At 50.6% G+C, this 20833-nt stretch overlaps 1 protein-coding gene across 2 annotated transcripts in view; it reads left to right on the forward strand.

The window, feature by feature from the left end:
* DOCK1 (dedicator of cytokinesis 1) overlaps positions 1-20833 on the forward strand; it is a 522558-nt gene that overhangs the window by 484690 nt on the left and 17035 nt on the right. For both annotated transcript variants that reach the window (XM_012531578.3, XM_033420738.2), the window contains exons 43-47: positions 402-486; positions 3536-3622; positions 6494-6670; positions 7671-7754; positions 13210-13347. In XM_012531578.3, the coding sequence (XP_012387032.1) occupies positions 402-486; positions 3536-3622; positions 6494-6670; positions 7671-7754; positions 13210-13347 (571 nt within the window). The remainder of the gene's footprint in view (positions 1-401; positions 487-3535; positions 3623-6493; positions 6671-7670; positions 7755-13209; positions 13348-20833) is intronic.

Raw genomic sequence — 20833 nt, forward strand, 5'->3', positions numbered from 1 at the left:
ATATTTTTAAATTTTTAATAACTTATTAGATTATTTAATTAATCGTTGAACTATGAATTCAAATTTTAAATAATAAATGCATAGATGGAGAATGAAGGCCCTTTCCCCCTCTCCTTTGCTTCACCTTTTCTGTTTTTGCTGGTTTCACTCTTACTCAGCATCTCTTCTCCCTTGAGCATTGTCAGGGACAGAGAAGAGGCAAAAATTCAAGGTAGTTTTTCCACCTGCCAATGTCTCTCTTCTGAGGCTGGCGGGGAAAGAAAGCCCAGCTGTCGCTCCAGGTCAAGGCTGGAGATGTTTTAAGGGATGCACTGACCTATAGGGAGACCGGATCCTGTGTCTAAAAGCAAATCGGCTGCTTTTCTGGTTAAATGTCTAATGATTCCTCTATCTCTGTACAGTTTTTACAGAGTAAACGAGGTCCAGCGATTTGAATATTCTCGTCCGATCCGCAAGGGAGAGAAAAACCCAGACAACGAATTTGCGGTAAAAAAAAAAACCCACCCCCAAACTCATGCCACGACTAACAAAACTGCGCGTGGAAGAGCGTGTTCTCGAAGGCTCCCGCAGTGCAGGATTGAATGCCTTTGTGTGTTATGTGCAGAGATCCTAGCATATTACCCATTCAGATTTAGTGAAATGACGACCATTTCACAGATAGTATCACTAAGGTGCTTGTGATACTGTAAGAAGGTAACTAGTGCTTTGGAGTGTTTCTGTGCTCGGAGCACACTTGCTTCCCTCCTGCGTGTATCTGAGTCTTCCTCTGTGCCCTGGGTCCTGGAGCAGGTGCTGGTGTCTCAGCTATAAATAAGCTCTCGGAGGTGCCAAGTGCTTACACGGCTCTCTGCAGGGGACAAGCAGTCAGGAGGTGAGCTGGGCTCACTACCCAGCGCCCACACCTGAACTTCACTGTGGCACAATACGCCGGAACAGGGTCCCCGCGGGCACAGCTGAATAACAGGCCTCGCTGGATGTTGAGAAGCATCCCGGGCCTCTACCCACTAGGGGCCAGCTAGAGCCTCCCCGGCGGCGACAGCGAATCACGTGTTTCCACACATTGCTAAACATCTGTGCCTTGTTGAAGACACTGCATTAGAGTCATAGAAATGTTAGCACAGATTCTTGCAACCTTTTAAAAGATATACATACAACTGCTTTAATGGATTCCATTTTGCAAAGGCATGAAATAAAGCAGAGCGTTTTTATTTTTTAATTAATTAACTTTTTTGAAGTAGAAAAGAATAGCTTTGTTGCTTTACCAGGCAAAGGGGGCCACAGGGGGCTAATGCCCTCAAAACTGTATGTTGAAAGCATAGTTTTATTTATTTATTTATTTTTAATGTTAACGTTTCTCTCTCCTCCCGCCCTGAAAAACCACCTCTGGAAATCCCTAGATAGGCCCATATTTCAAGGTGGCGTTAGCCCCAAGGACCCCTGGCGGGGACCTTGTCTGCAGGTATCTGGGGGTGCAGGGGGTCAAAGTTGAATTAGCACCATGCTGCTGACCCAAAGGGAAGCTCAGAGCACTTTCAGCAAAGTTGCCTTCCACCCACCCTCCCTTTGAAGCCCTGTTTCCTGTCATCTTTTGATCCCCACGGCGATGCCTGTGAGTCTCCAGTCGCAGCCCCTGAAAGGCCCTTCCCTTCCCTTCCCGAGCCCAGTTTCCTGTGTGTCAACTAGGACCTTGGAGTTGGGAAATTCTAAGGCTGTCCCCAGTTTCATCACTGGCTCTTTCAAAACCAAAACCCTGTTTCTTGGTTAGTGGGGCATCCTGAACCTGTTTGGTGACTCATTTCGCTGTGGCACCGTCTGCAGTGGTGAGAGAGGCAAGGCCCCACCTAGACACCCACACCGGGGCTGGGCTTTCTGAGCTGTCTCTGTTCTGGTCATCACAGCAATAACTCTGTCATTTCTGTAGCACCCTGGCTGCAGGATGTCTGGGCGGTTCTTGAATTTCCCTCAGGCCTCTCACGTCTCGTGGCGATGTACGTTCTTATACGGTGTAGGAAGAGACACAAGGAGGTCGAGCAAATTGCCAACGGTTGTGCAGCCATTCGAGGCAGAGCTAAGAATAACCATGGCTCCTGAACTCCGGAGCTAAGCCTTAGAGGCTGGGCTCTTTCTAAATGGCCCAGAAATCCCCTAATGGCCCCGTTAGGTTCTCACACACAGATGAGGCTTTCAGAAGCCATGGGATTTAGTCCTTCACGTGCTTGACAAAGCCCCAGGCTTTCAGATAAGCGCAGGGGGTTTGGTGGTAATGGGAGGCCAGGCTGGGGCCTGCTGCAGGGAGCCTGGCTCCCAGGGCCTGGGTGCTGGGAAAGCTGCCCTGCCAGGCCAGCCCGGGAGCTCAGAGCAGCTTGGTGCCTCCAAACCTGGCCACGCGTGAAGTTCTGAAACCCAGAGCCGGCAAGGAGGAGGGAGCCAGAGACAGGGTCAACGTGGAACCCGCAGGCCCCGCCCCCCGGAGATGCTGGGGTTGGTAGGGAGCAGCGCAGCCTGCTGTTTCCAGGCCGGTGCCTGAGCCAGTAGCCCCCGGGGGCAGCAGGAGCCTTGACCTGTGTCCCTGGGGCCTCGGCCAGGTCCTTCCCCTCTCCCAGCCTGGAATCTGAGGTTTGGAGAAAATGCTTTCTACATGCCAGCCAGTTTTCTGGAAATGTTGACAGTCCATTACGCCATCTTTTTATATCTGGATCGCTATGGACAGACTCAGACCACTCAGCGATTCTCTGTTACTGGGAGGTGTACCAGGCAAAGGCTGCTACCAGCCGGACACCCCGCAGTAGGAGGTGGGAGGAAGGGGGTACGGTTCACCCCTGCAGCGGAGTTCCGTGCAGCCATTAAAGAGGGGTGGAGTTACGTTTCCTGGCTTTAAACAACTTCCCGCAATATGTACTATACCATTTTCGGGAGAATACATTTTCATTGAAAATACACATATACACACTTGTTAATGCTTAGCAGGAAGCCTTGAACCCCAGATAGTAAAAGGTTAGGCTGTCATCTTTAGGTACGGAGTGATTTTTCTGCCTTCTATTTCCATATCTTCATTTTCTGATGTAAATATATATGTTACGCCAAAAAAAGAAAAAAACTTCATCATTAAAATACTGACTGATTTTATTAGAATGTTGAGAGGTCACTTTTATGGAGCGCAGTCTTCCTCAGTGGAGTTGCATCTTCAAGTTTCTTTTGAACACTAAGTAAGGCTAACGGAAAGCTCGTTGGAGCCTTTCCAAAAACCTGTTTGCTCAGAGGGAACCTCCCTCGTGTGGATGTATGTAATTCTCCCCTTCTACTGTATTTTCTTGGCCAAATGCCAGGGAAATGGGCACCATTGGCCGGGGAACAGGGGGCCACGGTGTCCTGTGTAACAGTCTGGCAGTTCAGCAGAGCGTGGCCTGGGAGGTGTTCCCTGGGCGGCTGGTGACCTTGCCTCCCAGACCCTTGCAAATCCCCGCGAGGGCAGAAGCTGTCATCTACCTGCAACGTCCTTCTCCTAACAAGTGTTCTGTGTGTGTTCCCTTTGCAGAATATGTGGATTGAAAGGACCATATACACAACTGCGTATAAATTGCCTGGCATTTTAAGGTGGTTTGAGGTCAAATCTGTTTTCATGGTAAGCACACCCCACAGGAGGAACTGCCCATCACCCCCTCTTCTACGGTCTGACACGGCCTCTTCCCCGGGCCTGTCATCTGGTCACCGTGGCCGGCAGGCATGCTTCAGACCCCACATCAGGCTTAACCCAGAATCACTCTCCCCGTCCACGAATACTGCGGTGGAAATGCCGTGTAATCACAACCTCCTCTAGCGTAGAAAGAAACCAGAGCTAAGATTTCATTTCTTTTTACAAAATATTTAAATCTAGTCTTCACTGTGCTGTTTTGACAGTTCTTTCTGTTACCGAAATGACAAGTTTGACAAATTCCAATTTACATACGCTTTTGAAGATCTTTCTTCCTGATGGTTTTATTGCCATTTACATGACAAACAACTTGATTAATAGTACTTGCTCCTTTTCAAGTAGAAATAGCTTGAGAATATACCCCTCACCCACCCTTTTTAAAGAAATAATGACCCGCATCTCATTAGCTAGACTTTGCCTCGGTGATGAGCTATCGGACAGTTCCAGTCACAGGAACCAGAGTTGGGCAGAAGGTTCTTACTGAGTGTATAGCAGCAGCAGCGTGACAGTTGCCAGTATAACGAGGTCTGATTGGAATATGTGTGCTTTGTCATGTGTCTCAGTGCCTTTGGTTTTCACCTGGCAGGATCTTAACCAGAGGGGTGGTACCCACTGTTGAGTTTACCATGAGTCCCCTTGGAAACTCCTGCTTCTGCCCTAGGACGTGGCTGGCGCCTGTCTTCCCAGCCTTGTTTCCACTCCTGACCCTCGTCCGCGCCAGTTGAGCTCTGGCTGACCTCTCCCTGACCTCTAAGCTCAGTTGACCTCTCCCTGAGCATGCGTGTGGTCAGCTGCATCCCATCCCCATCTCCAGCGCACCCTCCTCCTACTCTGAAGCCCTAGGGCTCTGGGCCCCCCTCCCCACCCCCGGAGGGCGCCTCTACTTCCTGTGTCCCCAGAGACCCCACTCTGTCCCCCTCTAGCACCCAGGCAGGCCCTGACCTCTGGAAGGCTCAGGAGACGTGGCAGGTGGCAGAAATGCAAGCCTTCACTGGCACCATTCGGAGCTGGTGATGTACATGCGGGAGACCACAGGACAGGAGACCCTTCCCTAAACAGGCACCACTCCTATCCTCCTATGAGCCTCTTCCCATAAGCCGTTTGTAATCGGAGACTCCGTGAACCAGCCCGGATGCGTGAGGACGGTGCTGAACAGCTCGAGGTGGCGAAGGCTGAGCCCTGATTTTCTGTAAGGATGTGGCTCTGCCACGGGCTATGCTTGCCCTTTTTAATGAACGAAGAAAGCTGGGGGCTGAATAATCCCAGGATGGCAGGACTGTAATAATCCTGCTGCCCGCACTCCTGGCCCCGCCATCGCTGGAACAGACCAGCAGCTGACCCTCTTGGTTTGATGAAGCTAGGACACTGCTCTTTCTTGCGGCAAACGGGATCAGCGACAGGGAGTTAGCCATCAGTCAAAATGGAATTCTGCCCTGGAGAGTCCATTTGGCGAAGTTCTGTGTCTGGGGTGGTGCATTCCAGGGTCTGATAAAGCCAGGTGTGGGGTGAAAACAAAGGCCCTAGGGTATGTGTTGTTTGGGGTGCACTTGCAACCAGGGGGCACCCTCAGCGACCAGCACATGGTCGGCCACCTCTTTGCGTGTTACCTCCTCTCCATCAGGTCACCTCTCCGGCAGGTGCTCGCCGGTGACGACTGAGGGTGTCGTTCTAGGGTCTCTCCGTTCTCTCAACATCTCTGCACCTCCAACCCCCGTCTCTCTACCTCTCAGACAATCCCCAGGGGCTGTAGAAGGAGAAAACAGGCTGCTCTGCTTTGCCATTTGCTAAAGACACCCTAGGGTCCCCGGCACAGGTGGGGACCCGTCCCACTTCCCTTGGGGAAGGGAAGGATCAGGTTATCATGTGTTGTGGTCACCCTTGGACGTGGCTCCGGGGCCCAGCCTAGGGTCTGTTAGAGCCAGGCCTGGTGGGAAGGTGGTGTTATTGTTTTAAACGCAGACGCATCCTCCTGGCACCTGCGGGCTGAGCCAGAGAGGATCGCGGGGCGGGGCCTCGCCAGGCCCTGCAGGGGCCCCCAGAGGAAGAAGGGCACTGGGTGTGGGCAGAGCTGCAGGAGCGGTGGCGAGGTGGGCCCATGCTGGCTCGCCCTGCCTCCTGCTCTGAGGGTCCTGCTGACCAGTGGCAGGTTTGCAAGGGAGGCCCGTGAGGTCCAGCTGAAGTGGTGATCACCGGGCAGGGGGGCCTCTTCCTTCCTATAGGAGGGTGTGTGGCCTCCTGCGGAGACCACGGCAGGACCCCTCTGCCCCTCCCCTGCTTCCCTAACCAAGCAAGTCCAGGGACAAAGCGCCCAGACCTCCTGCCTCAGGGACAGGGAGAGATTGCTCAAAATTCCTTAAGACAAGCAACGAACAAGGCCATAGTTCAAAGGCTGCTCTGTGAGACACGTAGACTGTGCTCAAGTGCCACTCAGGGCTGTGTTTTCCTGGGATGACCGTACGTGTGCATACACACGCACGCGCACACACACACGCATACACACGTGCATGTGCACACACATTCTCCAGGACTAGGTGACCTTGCGTTGTGCCTTTGGAGTTTGCATGTGGGGACAGGTCTATGGAAACACATAAAGATCCTAAAATGCCCGGCTTCTCTCGGCTGGGTGATGAGGGACCTTTGCCCCAAGAAGCCACTGGGAAGAACAGTGCATGGAGAGTAGGAAGCCTGCCCCACTCGGAGTGTGTGTCCTCTGGCGAGGAGCCAGAGGCATCAGCAGAGGCCCTGGCAGGACAGGGGCCGCGGCAGCTGGCCCGATGCCATTCCGTCCTCCCCCTTCCACAGGTGGAGATCAGCCCCCTGGAGAACGCCATTGAGACCATGCAGCTGACGAACGACAAGATAAACAGCATGGTGCAGCAGCACCTGGACGACCCCAGCCTCCCCGTCAGCCCCCTCTCCATGCTCCTGAACGGCATCGTGGACCCCGCCGTCATGGGAGGCTTTGCAAATTACGAAAAGGCAAGTGACACGCCAGCTTCCTCTTTCCAGCCCTGTCCTGGGACGGACTGTCTCCAAGCCCGGAAACCACCGTGGTCTCACTGAGCGAGCTCCGCAGTGACCGAGCCCAGGCCGGTCCGCCCAGAGGCAGCCTCTGCGGCCTCCCGATGGTCAAAGCCCCACCCCGGGCCCGACCGGCCTGGGCGTTGTCCCCTCATCTTCACCCCGCAGCGGGCTGTGCTAACAGAGCCCTAGAGAGTGACCCTCGTGACAGTCCAGAGGCCTGGGATCATTAAAGGCCAAAAGACACAGTTTCAGTGAAAGACAAAAGGCTTAGAATATTTAAAATAGATGGGAGTCTGGTGCAGTGGGGACAGCCAGCTGGTCTCCCTGGAAAATATCTCAGTGAGATCAGGCAGAAGCTGAAGATCGTGGGATGTGCTCTAGACAAGGGGTCTGCACGACAGCCGCCGCCGGATTTTGTAAATCAAGTCTGGGACGTGGCCACGGCCATTCTCTTACTTGGTGTCTGTGGCTGTTTTCCTGATACAACAGTGACAGAGTTGAGGCCCTTCACGGAAAAGGTTTGCTGCCCCCTGGTCTAGACAAAATGGAAACTGAAGCAGAAGGGGCTCTGCCTGAAAGTGGGCTGTGAGGCGAAACTGCCCTGGACACTTTGGAGAGGTGATGCTCTGTTCCAGCTCCCTTCAGCTGTAGGCCGGACCCGGGATGGGGGTCAGGGACACGAGAGCAGCTGGGGAGCTGCCTCCCAGCGAAGTGAGTGACCCAGGTCAGCTGTGGCTTTGCTGGGCTCCATGGACGGGGCCGCCACAGTGAGTGAACAAAGTCCATTTGTTGTGCTGACCTTACTGGATGTTTTGCTGGGGTAGGATCCAACCCTGGGGGGAATGAGCTGGGTGATGGCCGGGGTGTGCGTCTGTTTCACACACAGCTCTCTCCCCAGCCCTGGTGTACAAAAACGTGTGTTGGTGTACTAAGTGTCTCTCCCTGTCTCCACCAGGCCTTCTTTACAGAGCGGTACCTGCAGGAGCACCCCGAGGCCCACGAAAAGATCGAGAAGCTCAAGGACCTGATTGCATGGCAGGTAAATGTCCAGCCGCAGCTGCAGGGCCCGAGGTGGGGAAAGTGGAATCTGGGACCAGATCCACCAGGGCCACCTTGGCACACCTGCCAGCCGCCACGGAGGACCCTGGACTTCAGGCAGAGCACCCGTGACCATGTCTGTCCCGGATAAACCCATTCACCACTGCCGTGATTAACTCGACCCCTGGCTGTAGTCATGCCTTTGAACACCTAGAAAGTTCTGTCTTGCAAATGAGCCTGGTCTGTTCCCTCCCCTCGGTCAGTGCAGTGCCTGCTGGGAAATCTTTGCCTGGTATCGACAGAACGGAATGGCACAGGCAAGGTTAGGAAACGGTGATGCCCTAGAGAGCGTGGCTCCAGCCTGTCCTGGGAGGGCGCTCGAGCCGACGCCATCGGTGTGAGAGGTGGGGGGATGGGAAACCGCCGAGCACCCACCCTCCTGTTCCCCGTGCTGGTGGTCAGGGTTGGGGGAAGGGGTCCTCATTTCCGTTTCCCCAGCTGTAATTCTGCACATTTGGCTTTTCTGCTTGTGCTCCTGAGGCCTTCTGAGTCTTTCCTTAGCGGGACATGGTCTGGAGAGGCTGGGCAGCCCTGGAGGGTGTCCTGGGCTCCCCTGGAAGTTCCCTTTTCATGTGTCTGGGCTCCTGGAGCTTTCATGAGCCTGGAGGTGGAGGGGACGTCCAGACCCAGTTCCCGTGGGAGCTCTGCCTGCTTGCTCTGGACTTTGGACATCTTGCTTTAAGCTTCCTTTTCTCACATGGGAGGCGAGGAGGATGCTGCCTATCTACACCCCACATGCCAGGCTGGCGGAAGAGGGCTGAGGAAGGCAGAGGCCAGGGCCTCCCTGTGCCTGGGCGGCATCCCACCCTAGCGCGGGGTCCCAGGCTGTGACCAGTGCTCTGTGGCCGCTTTGCTCCCGGCCTCCCTGGAGCCTCACCAGCCTCCCTTGGAGCCTCACCGTCCTGGCTTCGTCATCAGCTCATGGGCTGTGTGACCTGTTAGGGTGGAGTGGGGCTGAGTTTTGGTTTCAAGCCTAATTACAAGTATTTATTTTATATCTATAAAATATATATGGATATTGCTGTGATAAAATTTATGTAACATAAAATTTACCACCTTAGTCATTTTTACGTGCACAGTCCAGTGGCATCAAGTATGTTCCCATCGTTGTGCAGCCACATCACCACCATCCGTCTCCAGTTTTCATCTTGCAAAACCACTGTGTGCCCAATAAACAGTAACGCTCCATCCTCCCCACCCCTGGAAACCACCATCCTACTTTCTGTCTCTATGAATTTGATTATTCTAGGGACCTCATATAAGTGGAATAATACATTGTCCTTTTGTGACAGGCTTATTCCACGTAGCGTAATGTTTTTAAGGTTCATCTGTGTTGTAACGTGTCAGAATTTCGTTCCTTTTTAAGGCTGAATAGTATTCCATCGTCTGCATAGACCACTTTTTACTTATCTGTTCATTCCCTGATGGACACTTGGGTTGCGTCCACTTTTGCTATTGTAAATGATGTTATAATGGACGTGGGTGTACAAATATCTGTTCTCTTTCCTGCTTTCACTTCTTTTGGGTATATACCCAGAAGTGGATTGTTGGATCATATAAGTCTATTTTTAATTTTTTGAGGAAGCACTGTATTGTTTTCCACAGCAGCTGCACTATTTTCCATTCCCACCAATAGTCATGCACGATGGTTCCAATTTTGCCTCATTCTTGTCAACATTTGTTATTTTTTGGTTTTCTTTTTGTTTGTTTGTTTTATAGCCGCCATCCTAATGGGTGTGACTTTGCCACAAATCCGTAGGCATTTGATATCAATTTGCCTTGGAATTCTTCTGTGATAAGACACCCTGGGAGCTGAATTTAAGGGAACTTTTAGGCCATGATGGTTTCTTTGCACAAGATGTAAGCCTCAGGTAGGCAGTCTCCCTCTGTTACTAAAAAAGAGGGAGAGAATTTAAAGGTCTGAATGATTCCATTTTAGATGTTGTAAAAACCAAAGGGTACAGAATTCAAAACTCCACTGAAGGCTATATAAAACCATTGCTACACAAAAACTAGTTTGGTCTGCAAAAGTTCTATTGATTTTTTTTTTTTTTTTTTTTTACTGTAAGCTGTTACAGAAAATTGGATTTTAAGAGTTTCAAGCCCTACAGAGGAAAATAATTTGTTCCCCAGAGAGAACTTTATGTCAGCACTATGTCATCACCCCTAATAAGTATATTAAAGGATGAATTTTAAAGTAGCTCACAGGAAAGTCGGGAAAAAAAAATCTGGTTTCTAGCCACTTCATTAAGTCAAAGAGTGATGAAAATACATATTCAAAACGTTACCTGTGATCTTGCTTTCATTTGCAAATGTTTTGAAGACTCATCTTTTAATATCAGTAATTGAGTCATACGCTCATTAAAAATAAGAAGTTTGGGGTTATCGGAATGCTTTCTTCTGGTTTTGTGTTAATTTATTTGGTTTGGTTTTTTTCCTGAAAACTCCATCAGGGCAAAGTGAGGTTTTCCTCCTGGGAATCCCAAGGGTTCATTGGCAGGGTTTCCATCACTGATGCCTAAAATCATTTGTGAAGGCTGGTTATTAAGTCCCAGGCAGCTCCTGGCTCTGCCGTTGCCGTTGCTGAAACAGAGGGTGCTGACCCCCTCGCAGGCAGGAGCTGGGGTCGGGTGCAGACTGCCTGGGGCCTCTTCTAGGTTGGCGGCTGACACCAGGTCAGCAGTGAGCGCCAGCCCATTCCTCAAAGGCACAGCTCCATCTTTCCTTACACGCAGCTCTCTTGTTGGGCATCCCTGCTGTGTGTCCAAAGATGAATCCATATAGACTCATATGAAACCACTGTGGTGCATGCATATTTCTCTTTTTTTTTTTAATTTATTTTATTTATTATTTTTAGCTATGTTGGGCCTTTGTTGCTGCACATGGGCGTTCTCTAGTTGCGGCAAGCGGGGGCTACTCTTAGTTGTGGTGCACTGGCTTCTCATCGCGGTGGCGTCTCTTGTTGCAAAGCACGGTCTCTAGGCATACGGGCTTCAGTAATTGCAGAACACGGGCTCCGGTAGTTGTGGCACGGTGGCCCAGTAGTTGCGGCGCACGGGCTCAGTTGCTTCGCGGCATGTAGGATCTTCCCAGACCAGGGCTCGAACCTGTGTCCCCTGCATTGGCAGGCGGATTCTCAACCACTGCGCCACCAGGGAAGCCCCATATTTCTCTTTTGAAATGCACAGAGATGAAAGACCAAACCCATTCATCATCCCCAGCCGATGACAGTCGTACCGATGTCGCCAGTGGTGGCGCTCCTGGAACACTTAGCAGTGCTTCCAAACGTTCTTTGCCGCCGGCAGGCCATGAATCCATGTAGAGACACACAGGAGCAGACTTCAAATACAGCACCGCCATTTAGAAGGGTGTCTTTTGAGAGCAGGCTGCATGCTGTCTTTGAACAACTAGAGGTGACTTTGGGGAAGTCCTCCCCCCTCTCTGGGCTCTGGGAAACTCTTTAGATGTGCAGCCTCCTGGGATCCACTCTAGACCAAATCAAGGCTCTGGGGGTGGGATTCAGGACTCTGCCTGAGAGATTTTGACGCTCAGCTTGGTTGGAATCCAAAGACCGTTCCAGGCCTCAGTCCATGGCTTCTGTTTGTGTACTAAGTACCTCACATGTTGGAGTGTTTGCACAGAGCATCTTTTTATTCCTAGCTTAAGTTCAGCCCCGAGCAGACATAGAACAAGGGCCAGATCCCACCCGTCTTTTAGAAGGTTATATCTGACCAATGTCAGGGACCTGTTGAGGGGATACATTTCCTACCCCATAAATTTCACCTGCCAGCTCACCGTTCATTCAGTCCCAAGACCTGAACCAAAGGGTCTTAACTTTAGTCCAGCAAGTAGCTTCTTTGATGTCAAGAATCTGGCCAATTAAGAGTTTTATCAAACCAACAACAACAAAAAAAAAAGCAGAAATGATTGGACCACACTTTTATACATTTGAGAGAGGGCCGTTTTACAAGATGCTTTCAGGATCTAGAGTGGCTGTGCTTTAACCTTGAGACAGCACCCCGACGTTGTCTTCACGCCCAGAGAGCCACAACACATTTACCATCCCACCAAAAGTTGTCTGCAGCCTGCCTTTGCCGACCCCCAGGAAGCAAAAGGATTTCTGTGAGCATTTTCTTCTGTTGAACCTGAACAAGCTGCAGCTAGCCCCTGAAGGCTGCCATCTGCAAGAGTAATTCGTGTGGGATAGTAAAACATCCCATCTAGCTTGAAACCTTAGCCGCATGCTGTCCTGTCGGTGATAGCTGTTCGGAAAGGGGTGCCTGGCGTGTACCTTGGGTATAAGCCCAACTGTCAGCCAAACACACTTTGCGCCAGGGCAGCTCGAGAGCAGGCTGGGTGGTGTAAACACGGGAGCACTCATTTATTCCGTCCTTTCCTGGAGCACCACAAGAGGCACCAGCTGCGTGCTATAAATGGCAACCAAATACGTTTTATGCCTTGATTCATCTTGATAAGATTGCTTGAATTTGTTCACATGAAATTCAATTGTGCACTTATTATCCTTCTTACTAATAAATCAGCTCATTTAGATTGGTGTTCTGTCATATTAAGAAAATCTGTTTTTAATCAGTATTTTGATTTAATTGTAAAGTATTAAGAGGAAGCCTCTTAGCTTGATTGCATTGAAGAGCATCTACCTCCCAGTCTGAGCCTCAGGGGAAGCAGAAGCCAGGGGGAGAAAGGAGGCTTTCTCACACCCACCCCCAGCGGCTGTGACTCCGGAGGGTCTCTGGGGCTGGGGAATAAAAATGTCTCTACGACGCTTTTAAAGGTCAGCTGTATCTCCGCGCTCCGATGTGAAGTCTTGGCACGGATATTTGTGACAGCAGTGTTGGCAGAGACATGATTCTTTTTAGTTTTAAGGAAGAATAAATTTGGTTTTCCTTTCCAAATAAGAACATCCTTCAGGACGATAGATCCCGTATTATTAGGTTTTTACATTTTGGAATAGGGTTCTCACTTGCCTGTAGAGGCAATATTCTTAGTGAAAAAAATCTTTGTACCGTGACTTGGCCCTTTGCTAACAGATCAAGTCATAGCTAAACAAATCCAAAACGCAGCCCTTCCCAAATTCAAGTGGAAAGCACAGAGAAGTCTATTCTGGGGTTGATGGTCAAATGGGAGTCAGGCAAAGTAACGGAGCAGCCGGTGTGCTGCATCCCGCACTAGACGTGTCCGACTTAAAACACAAATGCTTGTCATGTACACATTTTGGTCTGGGGGAGTAACCTGCCTGATGATGAATTTAATCAGCCGGTTTGACTGGGAAACCAAAGCAGATGCATTTTGCACGTTGCCACTTCCTGCCTGGTGTGCACTTCTCTCCCTGGACCACTAAGCAAGAAATAAGGAACGTCAACCTGTATGTCTTTCAGATTCCATTTTTGGCCGAAGGGATCAGGATTCATGGAGACAAGGTCACAGAAGCACTACGGCCATTTCATGAGAGAATGGAAGCCTGTTTCAAACAGTTAAAGGAAAAAGTGGAGAAGCAGTATGGGGTCCGGACCATGGTAAGTGGCTGGCGTGGCAGAGGGGAGGGAGCATGTCTCTGTGTCACACTGTCCGACTGTGACAGGCTCACAGGGCCTTGTACTTGAGTTGTGTACGTGACACCTGCTTAGGAAGTGAGATAAGGAACCTCCGCCCCTTCATCATTTCATGTGCCAGCACACTAGGAACCACCTCTCGCCAACTGGAAATGTCAGGGTGTAAACGTTCCTGAATTTGCTTGATCACCAGATACCCCGCTTATGGCTGTGAACACAAGCTCCCCATCGTGTGTGGAGCGACAGAAAGATCTCATAGATCCTTGCGACTCAGGCTGGTTCACAGAGACCACACCTCCAGTAACACGACACGACGAAGGGTTAAATAACACACAGGGAAACAGCACTCACGATGTCCCAAAGCCGAGGCAGAGCCTGTGCCCAGGCCAAGGTCAGAGTCACTGAGGGGCACAGTGGACTGCTGAGGTCTGAAGCTGTTACCTGTTGGAGGAAGGGGTCACTGATCTAGGCCAAGGGTAGGTTGCAGGAGGCGGGCGGGACACTGGCTGGAGGGAGGACTCACTTAACAAAGACTGAAGGCAGGGATTTGAATGGCAGAGGCCAGGGGCCGGCGCAGACACAGCCATGCCTTGGGCAGAAGACAGATTGTAAGGAGGAGCTGGGAAGGTGACCAGCCCCCCAGAGCCTGGAATGCCAGGATGTTCCGGGGTGAAGGACAGACCTGAGCTTTTTTTTTTTTTTTAACATCCTTATTGGAGCATAATTACTTTAAGCTGGGACGAAGTGAGAGTGGTATGGACATATATACACTACCAAATGTAAAATAGATAGCTAGTGGGAAGCAGCCGCATAGCACAGGGAGATCAGACCTGGGCTTTTGCTGAGAGTTGGTGGAAGGTCTCTTAGCCAGGGCTGAGATCAGGAGCATGAAAAAAAAGTGGCTAGGCATTTTTATGGATGCAAAATACCTGACAGGCCTTACGGTGGGCTTGAGGCAGTCTTCATGAGCCATGCCTTAGCAGCTCCGGGGGCAGGGCCAGGCACCTCACATCAGAGCACCCCTGTGGCACAGTTCAGAGCATCACTTCCACCCTTACTCAGGGTCTCTGGGAGCCTTGGTGAGTCCTAGCCTTGACGGCTTGTGGACTCAGGAAACATCTGGCCTAGCAGATGGCTCGAGGCCCCCTTTCTCCATTGTCCGGGGGTGAGCATCAGTGTCGCAAAAAGAGGCCGCGAGACCTCTTCTGGTCTGCTGGAATCCCATGCCTGCTGGCGTGGAGGGGGTGTATGCGAGCAGGTCTTCTGTTATCCTGCAAAGGGAAGGCAGCTGCAGGAGTTACTCCACCTCTCCTAACACAAGACGCTCTACCTCCTAAAGAAGCAGGTGTCCAACCAGGTGCGCCATTTTGGTTTCTTTTCTGACCCAGCGCCATCTTTCTGCCATTCTCTAAAGTTCTCTGCTGTTCCCTGTTGAGCTGGCTTCTTTTTGTTCACCCATTTATCTCACTTAGCAAATGCTAATTTAGTGCTTACCACGTGCCAGGGACCTTTCTGAGGTTTTTAACAATTATGAACTTCTTAGGTTCCTGCAACACGAGGAAGGAGACACTGTGCACATCCCCATTTTATACATGGGGCAACAGGAACGTGGGAAGGTTCACTAGCCCGAGCTTACACGAGTAAGTGGCAGAGCTCTTCTTCTCTTGCCTTTGTGGTTGGAGACATGTAGGAGAGCCAGACCACCCCTGAGAGGGGTTATGCTCTATGCTCTCCCACCCTCCCCAGCCCTGCCGGCCATGCCTGGGCCTCAGAGCCTCCAAGCCCAGCACCCTGGTGCTCATCAAATGAGGTGCCTTTGGCCTTGACCACAGCAGAGCATGAGCCTGACCAAGCCAAGAGTAACACAACCGCCGGGCTATGGTCTGAAGACTCCGCAGGCAGGAATCTGGGACCGTCAGCCCAGCAGGAACTGCTACACGTCAGCAGGCTTAGAAATCAGGACCACGCTGGAGGAGCCTTCGTTGCAAGTCAGAATCCTCGAGCTGCGTCTCATTACAATCAGCGTCAAGTGGCCAGAAGAGTTTCAAAGTACATCACGGTGCACCTCTTTCAAAGGCTGATGCCACTTTTAATTCTTTCTGAGAAATAAACACTTGTGAAATCTCCAGGTTTTCTTACTAAGTGAAAAGCTTCCTCTTTGATCAATCATTTCATGTATATTTCAGGAGGACAGAAATCTGTCTGGCTTGCCAGACGTCCTTCATATCCGTTTCTCTGCTGTGATTCATGAGTTCTCTGCCGGCTGTGCTTGCACACGGGGGAGGAGGGAAGAAGGGCAGGGCGGTTGTGTAGGCAGTGGGACGTCCTCGGCCGGTGATGAGCCATTTGCACCGCAGTCTGAAACGGCATCTTCTCCACCGAGGTCCCACCCTGAGGCAGGGGCAGCCAAGGCATCTCCACCACCACCCCCCAGCCAGGGGTTGACCAGGCTTATTGGGAATGAAGTTGGGGACAGAATTAAGGATGCATTTTCCACCCGTGGATGCTTTGTCCCCTGGAGCTGCTTCCCTGAGTCCACCTCCATCCTGGGACCCCAAAGGCAGGCTCTGCGGCCAGCCTCCCTTGAGCGAACAAAAGGTCAGGCAGATACCCTGTCATCCTCTGAAAAATGTGGTGATAAAATGCCGTCTGGAATGAGGCTTTCCCGTCTTACCTACTTGGAGAACTTTCAAGCTCCTCAGAATGCTTTCAAAAGCAATACAGTATCATCCTGTTTTAAAAAAGATGGATTTAAAAGTAAAATCCCCAGGGCTTCCCTGGTGGCGCAGTGGTTGGGAATCCGCCTGCCCACGTGGGGGACACGGGTTTGAGCCCTGGTCCAGGAAGATCCCACATGCCACGGAGCAGCTAAGCCTGTCACCACAGCTACTGAGCCTGCGCTCTAGAGCCCGTGAACCACAACTGCTGAGTCCGCGTGCCACAACTACTGAAGCCTGGACGCCTAGAGCCCGTGCTCCGCGACAAGAGAAGCCACCGCAGTGAGAAGCCCATGCACCGCAACGAAGAGCAGCCCCCGCTCGCCGCAACTAGAGAAAGCCCGCGCACGGCAACGAAGACCCAACGCAGCCAAAAGATAAACAAAATTTTAAAAAATAAAAATAAAAACGCATAGAAAGGACATAAACCATTTTGTCAATTTTTCTGGGTCAGCCTAAGCCATAGAAAGGGAAGACTTGGACACCCTCTGACTCCTAATCCACCGGCGGCTCCATGGGACACCCCCGGCCTGCTCAGCTTTGGCCTTCATTCAGACAGTCCTGGGCTCTAAGGTGCCACCGCTCCCCGGATGAAAGCACAGGAGCCTAGCCTCCTCCGTATACTTAGATAGTGAGGAGTGCAGACCCGGGGTCCCCAGAGAAGAGGCCACGAGCACAGCCACGTTCAGCACTGGTCCCCAGCTCCTGGGGAGAGGGCTGGAGTGAGTCTGTGCTTCAGGCCGTGGTAACAACGGCAAGGGCAACGGAGGCTGCGGTTCAGAGCGTGGCCCGCCCTACGCGCGTCACCTGCGTCATTTCAGCTCATCCTCGCCGGCCTCTCAAGGTGGCATGATTATTCCCTACATGCTCAGGAGGAAGCTGAGGCCCAGAGCAGTTCCGTGTTTTATGCCAGGTCACCTAGTCCATGCCAGAGCCAACATTCCCGCCTAACTCTAACCCCCCACCCCCGCCACTGCCCGCCCCGCTGCAGGGAGAGAGACGTCCCCTCTCTCCAAGTGTCCTAGCACTGGAGCTACCCCATCAGGGCTGGGAGAGACCAGCTGCTTCAGATGAAAAAACAAAAGCCCTGGATCCTCCATTTCTAGAGGCTCTGCTTGGTCAAGAAGGAATTGGGAGGTGAATGGCCCGGGAGGACCCAGGGCCACACCCAGTGGCTGCCCTGCTGATGTGGGACCCAGACTGGCTTCTGTCCCTCGTCTGCCAGAGCCGGCTCCTGCCGTCTCCCTTCCTTTGTACTTCCCAATCTGTGCTTGTGCATCCCGACCGAGACTCAAGGCTGCCTCTCAGGGCAAATCACCAGCCCTCTGTGGTTGGGGGTTGGACGCTCACGGCTGCTTCCTGGGCCTTCCCACGAGCTGGATGAGGTCATCCTGTGGCCACTTGCACCTCTTGGTCCCTGGCCGGCTGCCTCCTGTGCACCCCCTCCCTCAGCGCTGGCTGCCATGAAGATCATTTCATCAGAGAAATGGAAACTGTCATGCTGGGCGCTCTTAGGAATGGGGGCTCATGGCACCCAGATATCAGATGGGTCGTGTTTCTTCTCCACCGTAAGCAGAGCTGCATTTCCTGGAAGGCTGCGTCTCCACGTACCCAGAAGATGATGGACAACGGAGGCAGCATCTGCCGAGCCAGAAGAATCAGCCGAGCACGAGGTTGACGGCTGTCTTCTCTGCCCGTCACCTGGATCCAGAGAGGACGGGGTTGAAGTCAAGCTGAGGAGGTTGCCGGGGAGAAGTGGGAAGGCAGCCCCTCATGGGGCAGGAGGTGGTTTGAGCAGGTGGGTGCTCAGAAAGACAGTCCCCAGCTTCCAGAACGCTGATCCCCACCTCTGAGCCGTCCTCAGAAGCTGCTGCTGTGGAAGAACTGGCAGGGGAGAGCCTGGGTTTTGAAAGGCAGCGGCCGTGAACAGGTCTCACTCAGAGCATCAAGAGGGTCAGAGTCCCACAGAGATGCCAGAGAGAGGAGCGGTAGCCGAGCTGGGCACGGTGGTACCAGGGGTAGCAGATGGGGTGGTCAGGACGCACCTAGAGTAGCAGGCAGGACTCTTCCTTGGGAGGGTCAGGAATGGAAGGACCCAGAACAGGCTCCCAGGGCTCAGCTGCAAGGCTGGGTGAGAGGTTTGGACTGCCGTCTGAACGTGTTGAAGAAAGGGAAACTACTGAATGGGAGAAAGTATCTGCAAATGATAGGACTGCCAAGGGGTTAATATCCAACATATATAAACAGCCTATGTGACTCCACATCATAAAAACAAACCACACGGTTAGAAAAATGGCCAGAAGACCTCAGTAGACATTTTTTCAAAGAGGACATGCAGATGGCCAAGAGGCACATAAAAAGATGCTCAACATCGCTAATCACCAGGGCAATGCAAATCAAAACCACAGTGAGATATCACCTCACACCTGTCAGCACGGCTGTCATCACAACGAACACAAATGACAAATGTTGGTGAGGGTGTGGAGAAAAGGGAAGCCTTGTGCACTGTTCATGGGAATGTAAATCGGTGCAGCCAGTGTGGAAAACAGTATGGAGGTTTCTCAAAAAACTAAAAGTAGAACTACCCTATGACCCAGCAATCCCACTCATGGATATATATCTGGCAAAACCAAAAACAGTAATTCAAAAAGATACATATACCCCAGTGTTCACAGCAGCATTATTTACACTTGCCAAGATGTGGAAGCAATCTAAGAAGATATGATATATATGTATATATGAATACCACTCAGACATAAAAAAAGAATAAAGTGTTACCAATTTGCAGCAAAATGGATGGACTTGGAGGGCATGATGCTCAGTGATATAAGACAGAGAGAGACAAACACTGTATGACGTCACGTATATGTGGAATCTAAAAATACAACGAACTAGTGAATACAACAGAGAAGCAGCAGACTCGCAGATACAGAGAACAAACTAGTGGTTACCAGTGGGGAGAGGGAGAGGGGAGGGACACTATAGGGGTAGGGGATTAAGAAGTACAAACTGTTAGGTATAAAATAAGCTACAGAGATATATTGTACAACACAGGCAATATAGCCAGTATTTTATAATAACTATAAATGGAATATAACCTTTTTTTAACATCTTTATTGGAGTATAATTGCTTTACAATGGGGTATTAGTTTCTGCTTTATAACAAAGTGAATCAGCTATACGTATCCCTATATCCCCATATCTCTTCCCTCTTGCGTCTCCCTCCCTCCCACCCTCCCTATCCCACCCCTCTAGGTGGTCACAAGGCACTGAGCTGATCTCCCTGTGCTATGTGGCTGCTTCTCACTAGCTAGCTATTTTACATTTGGTAGTGTATATATGTCCATGCCACTCTCTCACTTTGTCACAGAAATGGCTGAGAAGAGGATATTGTAGACTGAGTTTCTAGAAACATTTTTACAATTTGGGTTTGTCTGCAAGTCACCACTTCCTTTTAAGTTTTCCTTATAAAAGCCAATTAATGACAATGGCTGTCTCCCTGGAGATGGGCCATGGCACCATCATTGGTGCTAAACCCAAGACCGACCAGACCCTCTGTGCCGGCAGATTTCAGCTGCATATTGAGCCAGTGATCAGTAAACTATGGCCTGACACCTGTTCTTGTAAATAAAGTTTTATTGGAACACAGCTGTGCTCACTTATTTCTGTACTGTTTATGACTCTTTTCGTGCGTGGGACAGAGACCTTATGGCCCACAAGCCTAAAATACTTATTATCTGACCCTTTGCAGAAAACAGTTACCAGCTTCTGCTTTACACTGTTCTTCAGCAATTTTGAACCTTTTACTATTTTTTAAAATTTTATTTTATTGAAGTATAGTTGATTTACAACGTTGTCTTAATTTCTGCTGTACAGCAAGATGATTCAGTCATACATATGTATATATAAATACATTTTTTTTCATATTCTTTTCCATTATAGCTTATCACAGGATATTGAATATAGTTCCCTGTGCTCTACAGTAGGACCGTGTTGTTTATCCATTCCGTATGTAATAGATTGCATCTGCTAATCACAGACTCACAGTCCATCCCTCCTTTTCCCCTTGGCAACCACAAGTCTGTTGAACCTTTTACTATTGAAGAGATAGTGTACAGATCAAATAGTATTTCATGGGCAAAACAAATATTTAAGAAACAGACCATCTTTTCAATGGTGTTGTACAATCTGTAATCACCCGTAGTCCCGGGCAGGTCTTCTATAGGTGATGGGGCTGAATGAAACACCAGCTTTGGTGGAGTGGGGATGGGCTTTAGGGAGGTTGAAGCCACACAGAGAGGGAATGCCCTGCAGAAATTTGGTTTCCACATCCTCAGGTTAAAGAAAGGAGCTTCTGCTGCAGCTCCATCCCAGATGTACCAACATCTGGCTCGGGGTGCAGATACACTAGCATTTTGTAACTAATTAGGTGTTGACATGTGCTGTATTTCAGTGACACTTATTTTGTTAATGTACAATAGTATGACATGACAAAGAGACGATGGAAAACTCTGTCCAGAGACCATTCTTCTCTAGAATGCATTGCTAGTCCACTTTCTGGTGAGGAGGAGTTTTAGCAATGCCAGCCATGGAGCCATCTAATCCAGTCGCTGGCAGGGGAGGAAATCCACCTTTAATTAAGCAGCAGGTGCATCTTATTTTAGTCTAGAGAAGTTCCATCATTATGCATCCATATATTTTAGTGATCTTCTTGGTTTGTCACCACGCAGAGA

Source organism: Orcinus orca, chromosome 14 (assembly GCF_937001465.1).
Source record: "Orcinus orca chromosome 14, mOrcOrc1.1, whole genome shotgun sequence".
Classification (NCBI taxonomy): domain Eukaryota; kingdom Metazoa; phylum Chordata; class Mammalia; order Artiodactyla; family Delphinidae; genus Orcinus; species Orcinus orca.